General features: G+C 30.1%; 1 protein-coding gene across 1 annotated transcript; it reads left to right on the forward strand.

Annotated features, from left to right (window-relative positions):
* Positions 1 to 1,812: 1,812 nt before the first annotated feature.
* Positions 1,813 to 8,041, forward strand: LOC145242931 (protocadherin beta-15-like). The gene is made up of 3 exons (XM_080106040.1): positions 1,813 to 4,256; positions 5,003 to 5,159; positions 7,084 to 8,041. Exons 1-3 carry the CDS (start codon positions 1,920 to 1,922, stop codon positions 7,356 to 7,358), a joined length of 2,769 nt encoding a protein of 922 aa, XP_079962166.1. The 5' UTR covers positions 1,813 to 1,919; the 3' UTR covers positions 7,359 to 8,041.
* The last annotated feature ends 503 nt before the right edge of the window (positions 8,042 to 8,544 follow it).

The raw sequence follows: 8,544 nt of genomic DNA on the forward strand, positions 1-8,544 counted from the left end.
TTTATTTCAAACGACGAAGACATGTTCTGAGCACAACGAGCTGTCCAATCGGTTCTTAGAACGTCATAATGGCGGCATCCTGAAAGACTCGTTTCACGGAATAAATAAAAAATTTCAAAATAAACATGAATGTTTGCTATAATTCATAAATTGTATATAAATAATTCACTGTGAAATTAAGTTTGCTCTGTCAAAAATTTCTTTGAATTTAAAGAAAAAAACAAAAAATATATTTGAACTCGAAAAAGATGAACTTTACTTGTATAATTTCTGAAATCTTATTTCAGTCACCCAAATTATTTCTTAATTATTTATTTTCAGGAATCTGGATCATAAAAAATATCAATTTAGATAAATTCTTTAAACAGAAAATATTCAGAAAAGAGTAAGAATCGAAGAAACAAATCGCGTCATCCATAAAAAAAAATAAATAAAATAAAAATCACTTTTTTGTCCTTAAACATAAGAGTTAATCAAATTTAGGTCAATTGAGAATGAAATAATAAGACAAGAACATTCTTTCGAAAAGTCACTCAACATAACAACATTCTCACACAGCGTAAAACACATTCGATTAAAAAAAGTTATTTGTGCGTAATAAAAATGGTGGGTATTTTTTTACGGCCTGCTCCAGCACCCACCCCAACCTCGAAAATCGTTCTTACCATGGGGAGCTTGGGGGTGTTTATGCCGAAAGCCATTCTTAACATGGGGAGGTTGGGATGTTTTATACTACGCTGGGGAAGATTGTAAAAAATACCAAATGGTGTCTTTTTCAACCTTAGTGTAGAAGTAGGCCTTTCGAAACGAACACAAAAATCGTCTTGTTTGTAAATAAACGACCTAAAACGTCCGAAGACTTTTTGCTGACTTTGTTGTTGTACTTTAGAGCTTCAGAGATTAAGTAATGAAGTTTAAAATTTATGATAAAAAAAAGATGTAAATAAACTTGCTGAGAAATTTGCTGTTAGATAAACGCATTAAAAAGTATTATTTTCAACAACGTTGACAATAAAATAAATAAAAATGTTATCTAGTAATATCATTAAGTTAATATTTTATGGTGTTTTTCTTAGGAGCAGAGCAGAGTGAACCAACCATCACATCTTTAATAGTCTCACTACACGATTATTCTACTTGTAATTTTTTTTTTAAATTACATAAACGATTTATTTATTATTTAGATTTTTGCTTTGTTAATTGATATTAGAAAAAAAGTAACATCGAGGGAAGGAAAATAGATCCAAATATAAAACTTGACAAAATTAAATTAAATTTTTATTTATGTTTTTTTTTTTAATTTATTAGATTTTAAATTGTAATGTAATTTTAAAACTACAAATCGAATAACTATATCGAGTGACGTCTTTTGAAAAGAGAATTTGCGAACTTAAAAGCAACAGAGATTTCAAATCCAGAATGTTAATTCTTATTCCGCTTTTAAGTTTGGTTTTACTGTAATTATACTTTCTATTTAAGTTAAAAAATAAAACGAAAACAAAGTATTTCCCTGCATTTTAAAGACATTTGAAAAAATGAAAGAGGTTTAAAGTTAGTTTTATGTTATGTTATTTAATTTTTCTTCATTAGAATCAATGACTTAAAAAATAAAAATGATAGAAATCTTTTTTGATTTGGAGACGTTCAAGGGGAGATAATCAGCTGTGCTCATTTATATTCTATTTACTAGCAGTAATGCCTTATAATTCCTCATTTTTTAAAAAAACTTTATTAACAAATAAAAATTATACACTAATATATCTGAATAATTTTTATATCTACTCTTTTATTTCTCTGAATAATAATGATATACTGCTAAAAACAGTTCGTCATTGTATGCTAATACTAACTTAATATTTTATTACAGAGGCAATTAACCCTTTGGTAACTTCGGATGTTACATATTTTGGATTGAAAGAATGTTGCTGCGGATAAGTATCTTGCCGTTTATATTGCACATATGCAACTGTGCTCACCTCACCTACAATGTTGCAGAAGGGAACAGTCCGAATTTCTATCTTGGTAATATTTCTATTGATGCACAGTTGATTAAGAAAATAAAACCAAAGGATCAAAACATGATAAGATTTAGTCTCATTCAACAGAGCAATTCCCAAATGTTTTACATTTCTGAAAAGACAGGTGAACTGTATGTTACTGAAATCTTGGATGCAGAATCTCTCTGTACTTACAATGTTGAATGTTATAAAATGATTGAAATCGTAATCAAAAAAGCTACAACTGTTATGGAGATTTTAGAAGTCCAAGTTATCATTAATGACATTAACGATTATCAACCAGAATTTCCAGACAGACAGATTAACATTGAGTTTGATGAAGATGTTTCTGTCGGCACTAAAATATCAATTCCCAGTGCTATTGATAAGGATGTGAGCCTTTCAAATTCCAAGATTTCATACGAACTGAAAAAGCTAGAAAATGAACCTTTTAATTTATCCGTTCTTAAGAAAGTTGATGGGACATCAGATCTGGGTATTACGTTAAAAGAAAGACTTGACAGAGAACAGAAAAATTCTTACATGATTCAAGTGATTGCTAAAGATGGAGGATCTCCTCAAAAACAAAATGTTTTAAGTGTTCATATAGCAGTAACAGATGTGAATGATAACCCACCTGTCTTCTCACAAAATCTCTACAATGTCACAATAGAAAATGAACCAAGTGAAACTTCTTCAATTGCAATTTTATCAGCTACAGATTTAGATTCTGGTGAAAATGGTAGAATCATGTATTGCTTCAGTACAAAAACATCAAGTGTAGCAAAAAGTCACTTTAGATTGAATGAAAGAACTGGTCAGATCTATTTAAAGAAAAAATTCATGCTAATCACACAGTTAGTACATCATTTATACGTGGAAGCTAAAGATAAAGGAACACCATCTTTGAGTTCCCTTGCTATGATTCAAGTAAATGTGATGAACCAACAAAATAATGCACCATTAATTGATGTAAAATTTTTCTCATCATCAACTCTGAATACAGTGAACGTTTTGGAAAATATGGAATTAGGCAGTTCCATTGCATATGTGAAAATCACTGACTCTGATCTAAAAGAAAACGGAGATGTTACATGTCAGTTAGATCATGACAAATTTCAACTTCGAAGCCTGGATAACAAGAGATATCAAGTTATAGTGAAGAAGCCATTAGACAGAGAGACACTAGATCATCATGATGTTATCATCATTTGTCAAGATAAAGGAACTCCTCCTCTGCAAAGTGAGAGTAAATTTTCTGTTAAAGTAATGGATATCAATGACGAACAGCCTCAATTTGCTAAGCAACTATTCAAATTCTTTATTAATGAAAACCAAAACTCTAAATTTCCTGTTGGTTATATAAACGCTACTGATCCAGATTTAGGATCTGGAGGTAAACTGACATATTCTTTACTGCCTAATGACAATAACCAGTTTCTACCTTTCAAAGTAGCTGATGATGGATTCATTTCAACATTAATGTCTTTAGACCATGATTTCCAAAACATTTACACATTTAAGGTTATGGCCAAAGATAATGGTAAACCCTCACTGAATAACACAGTGAATGTGATTGTTGAGGTGAGAGATGAAAATGATAATGCTCCATATTTCACATTTCCCAGTGTTAATCCTTATAATATGGATGTAACATATTACCCGCATCATACAAAGAACATCAGCCAGATAAAGGCATCAGACAGTGACAGTCAAGAGAATGCATTTCTACAATATGAAATAATCAGAGGCAATAGCAAACAGATATTCAGCATCAACCAGTACACTGGTTTGTTATGTTCAACTCATGTCCTAAGCCAACAAGATGCTGGCTCATATGAGCTGGAGTTTCTAGTGAAGGACAGTGGTAGCCCAGTTCTATCAGCCAGAACTACTATATATTTGACACTGACCGTAAGCAATAAGACATCAGAAATGTTAAATGCTGTTAACATCAAAAAAGATAACAAGATCCACCTGACTTCAGCAATTATCATTGTGTCTGTAGCAGTGACAATCGCAGTCGTTATTACAGCTTTAATCTCAGTGTGTGCTTTACGTTTTTGTAATTCTCAAGATGATTCCTACAAAGAAGATGATCTTTCAAAACGACTGAATAGTGATCAAAAACATTTGATTTATTCACCTTACCTGGAAAATCCTTGGACTAATTTGGGAAATTTAAGAAATGAAAGACCAAAAACAGATTCATATGCAGAATTATCTACAGCTTACAAGTCATTAGACAAAGCACATTTGGTAAGCATTATTTTTTTTTTATTTTATATTAAATAACTGATTTAAAATCTTTTTGAAAAAAAAAAAAAAAAAAATGTTAAATTTTTTTTTTTTTTAGAAATTTTCACATCTAAACATTTCCTATGAAATTTCGATTATTGTTTTTCTTCTCACTAATAACTATTAATGTGATGTTTAAGATAAATTTTTCTCTTTTTCAATATCACTTCACATTGCAGAAATATGATGGAATTTGCCTCAGAATGTTAATAGAAAATAATGTGACTGTTTTCTTTTCAGTTATTCAATAAAATTTTAATAAGTATAATTGAGAAAGTTCTCTTTGATTAAACAGAAAAGCAAATGTTTAATGACTCTACAAAAAATCATTTTTTTTAAGCCTTGTATTAGTTTATATATGAAAGGAATATCTATTTTACTTTATGTTGGATCTCGCATACTTTTCTGAATAATGTTTTGTAACTGCAACAACATCAAAAGGGTTATCAATTTCAATATACTTGAATAGAAGCCATTTAAGAAAACATAATGTTTATTAGTTAGTGGTGACATGGTAAAATCGTATAAAAAGTATGAAACCACCAAATGACCAGGTTATCAAAATACCTATACTAAGTATATACTTACTTTGGTCAGGTCAAAATTTACATCATCCTTTGGAGTACTGCAATTAACAAACAAAAGAAAAATTCTTTCAATTAGGGAATTACTTTAATTCTTTATTTCTATAATTTATTTTTTTATAGAGGTATGTGAAAGAAATATCAGTACCCAGTAGTCGGAAGCAGTATGGAAAAACTACTGTCAGATCTGCAGACTATTCTACAAGGCGTTCAGCTAAGTTGTCACACACTGACAATGAATATCGTAAATGTAATGATACAGTATCAAGAGAAAATGAAGGTAAGTTGTTTTAAATGCATAAACTTTTTAAAAACTATGAATGTCATACTGCAGAAAATATTTTCTCATAAGTATAATGAGAAAATATTTTCTCATTATACTTATGAGAAAATATTTTCTGCAGTATGACATTACTTCATTATTTGTATTCCATTTTTATTCTTTTGAAGATTGATGCTTTATAATATTTTATATTTGGTTATAGTCATCTAACATACTTACTAACTTCCAGCATGACTGCTACCGGAAATAGGGACAAGGCAAATCAGGTCCTTGGTTTTTTTCTCTTACGCCTATATCTCCCCTCTGCATGTACTCATGTTTTATTAAATTTTTCCGATCATTCTTTTTTTTTTTTTTTTTTTTTTTTTAAAATAATCATTGAAAAGTTTTTTTGATCTAATTTTAATTAACAATTATTGAAATTAGTTTTTTAAAGTATTATTGAAAACACTTTTAAAATCTTTAAAAACTATTTTGGGAATATTATGCATTGGATACTTTTTATGATGTTTGAAATTTGATTATTTTTATTTCAATAATTTCATTTGTTATTTTGCTTTTTTAATAATTTTATTTTTATACTTTCATAAACATATTTATTATATGAATTCAAGTAAAAAAACTTATTTTTTAAATTAAAAATAGAACATTTTTATAATTTCATTCTGCTTCTCTATCCTCTGATCTTGAGCACATGGTGGAATGGGGAAGGAGGTGGTTGGTTACTTTTAATGCATCTAAAACCAAGCTTCTATCTTTACATCATCAATGCTCTGATCCTCATCTGGCATCAATTGAAATGAATGGCTCTCGTCTTGGGGAGGCTCTATGTTTTGACAAGCTTCTGAGGTTTATCTTTACTCCTGATCTGAAATGGAACATGTACATCAAATCCGTTGGCAAGATCGTTGGAAAAATGGTGGGATCCTTCTACATCGTTCCAGTAGATATCTTACTGCTGATGCAATTCTCTACCTATATAAAAGCCAGGTACGTCCAAGGATGGAGTACTGTTACCACATATGGGCAGGAGCTGCTAGAAAGACTTCGTAGCTTAGTGGGAGATGCCCTTTTCTTTTCTCTGCAACATCTTTCCTACAGAAGAGACATTATGAGCCTGTCTCTGCTTTATTGTTATTTTCATGGCAAGTGTTCATCTGAGCTCCAATCTACGGTCCCCCTTTGCCAAACTTTCATGAAAAACACATGTCTAGCTGAAACTACTATCAATAATTTCCCTTACTCTTTATCTGTGCCTAAACCTAAATGTATATTCCATGAACAAAGCTTCTTTCTTAGAACTGCATTCCTATGGAACTCTCTTCTATTTGCCTGCTTTCCAGCTGACTACAATTTGGTGTCTTCAAGTTCAATGTAAACAAATTCTTGTTGATCTGTCCCCGTAAGTAATTCAATTTACCAGATTTCCACTACTAACGATTACTACAATATTATCCCATTGATTACTATACACTCATTAACCCTTATCCTCGAGTGGCCTCCAGGCCTTGATAAGTGGTGACTGCTATGTAAAAAAAACAAAAAAAAAACAACATATTTCTTATAAATTTCAAATATGAAAACTTTTATTTTATTAATTTTGTTATTAAAAGTGCAAATAAAGACTAATTGTGTTGTTTTTTTTATCTGTATAATTTTGTTAATTTTTATTGTATACTTTTCATTAATGTCCTTTTCTTATATTTTATTTCAATAAATTGCTTCACAATCAAAATATTGAATGATAAAAGTGAAGGAACTGATTTGCTCTGTCACCACTTCCAGTAGCAACCATGCTGGAAGTTAGGAAGCATGTTAGCTGACTATAACCTCATATTTTGTATTTTTATAGATTTTACTATTGATGGAAATTATAATTTCATTGTCAATTAAAGTCTATTTTTGTACATGTCTTTTTCAGAAATGTATCCACACCAATATTGCAATCCTCCACCATCATCACACACTGATCTAAAGAATACTGACACTAGGCTCACTGGACAACTTATCAACTACACAACTGACTCCACAATTAGAGCTAAAGGTTCACATGTACGCAAGTCTGATAAAGAAGAATGGACTCATTCCAGATCATTGACTGCAGACAATGACATTAAGGATATAAAAGAGCAAGCAACAAGTTTAATAGGAAACACTTACCATAATTCTCGACCATTGCCTCCAGTACCAGTCTAAGAAAAATATAAATTATCCTCAGATGTGAACCTATACAGAAACAACATTCTTTGTAGTGTTTCATCTTTAAATTAGTTTCATTCCTAAACTTGGTAATTATTGGGACCATTAAGTGTAAAATAAGTTTGTCTTCATCTCAGATAAATTAAATAATAATTCTAATGTGAAATCGGAAAAATATTTTTTTAGTAATCATTATTCATATTTCTGATATATTTTCATACTTTTCTGATCAAGTCTAAATATTTAGACATTTTTAATTGTTAGATGTGCACAAGCATACATTTATTTTTTTGTTTGTTCTGTTATGTATATAATCATTACTTTTTGATGTGAAATATAAAATGATTGTCTGAAATTATTTTCATAAACATATTTAATGAGTACCTTAAATTGTCAATGGAGTCACTCAGGTTATGCACTGTAAAATCAATTTTGTTTTTGTAATAATTCTATAGATCCTATTTACAATGCCTCCCCATGGGACAAAGTTAGACACCAGGGTCGTTTTTTTAACGTGGAGAAAAGGAACAAAAATAAAAATTGTCTCAGTCATGAAGGATTTCGCTCCACTGAGAGAGAACAAGAAATTGAAGTGCAGCATCTGAAGAACAGATACTACACTTTGATCTTGCCCCAAAGGCCAAAGATATTCATGTATATTTTGGTTTCAATCTTTCCCCAAATAAAAAGAATATAAATTTATATATTAATTTATTTATTGCAGACTAGTAGTCTGCAATAAATAAATTAATAAATAATACTCATCTCAATAATGAATTCCAATTAAATAATAAATAATTACCAATTTATTTTGAGAAGTGCTGATTGAAATGTCCTTATATGACACCAAAGTGAAACATATTCATGATATATTATTCGTTTCCTTGTTTAGCTGTTTAGAAAGAAAATAAGGTTTTCAGAAAAATATCGCAAAATCTTAATGTAAAGCTAGAAGTGACATATTTTGATCAAAGTACTCTTGAAAAGACATTATTTATAATATAAATCTCACCTGTCTGTTTAAATGTATGTACGTCTGCCTAAAACTTCCAACAGAGGCGACAGATTTTCACAAGATCAGTATCGTTTTGAAGCTCGACCCTTCGGACGACAAATATCGAAAAATTGGCTAAAAACATTAATACATTCACCCTTAACTGGGTACTTTTCTACAGGGAGGGGC

This window comes from Euprymna scolopes, chromosome 21 (genome assembly GCF_053919585.1).
Source record: "Euprymna scolopes isolate OS-2025 chromosome 21, ASM5391958v1, whole genome shotgun sequence".
Classification (NCBI taxonomy): domain Eukaryota; kingdom Metazoa; phylum Mollusca; class Cephalopoda; order Sepiida; family Sepiolidae; genus Euprymna; species Euprymna scolopes.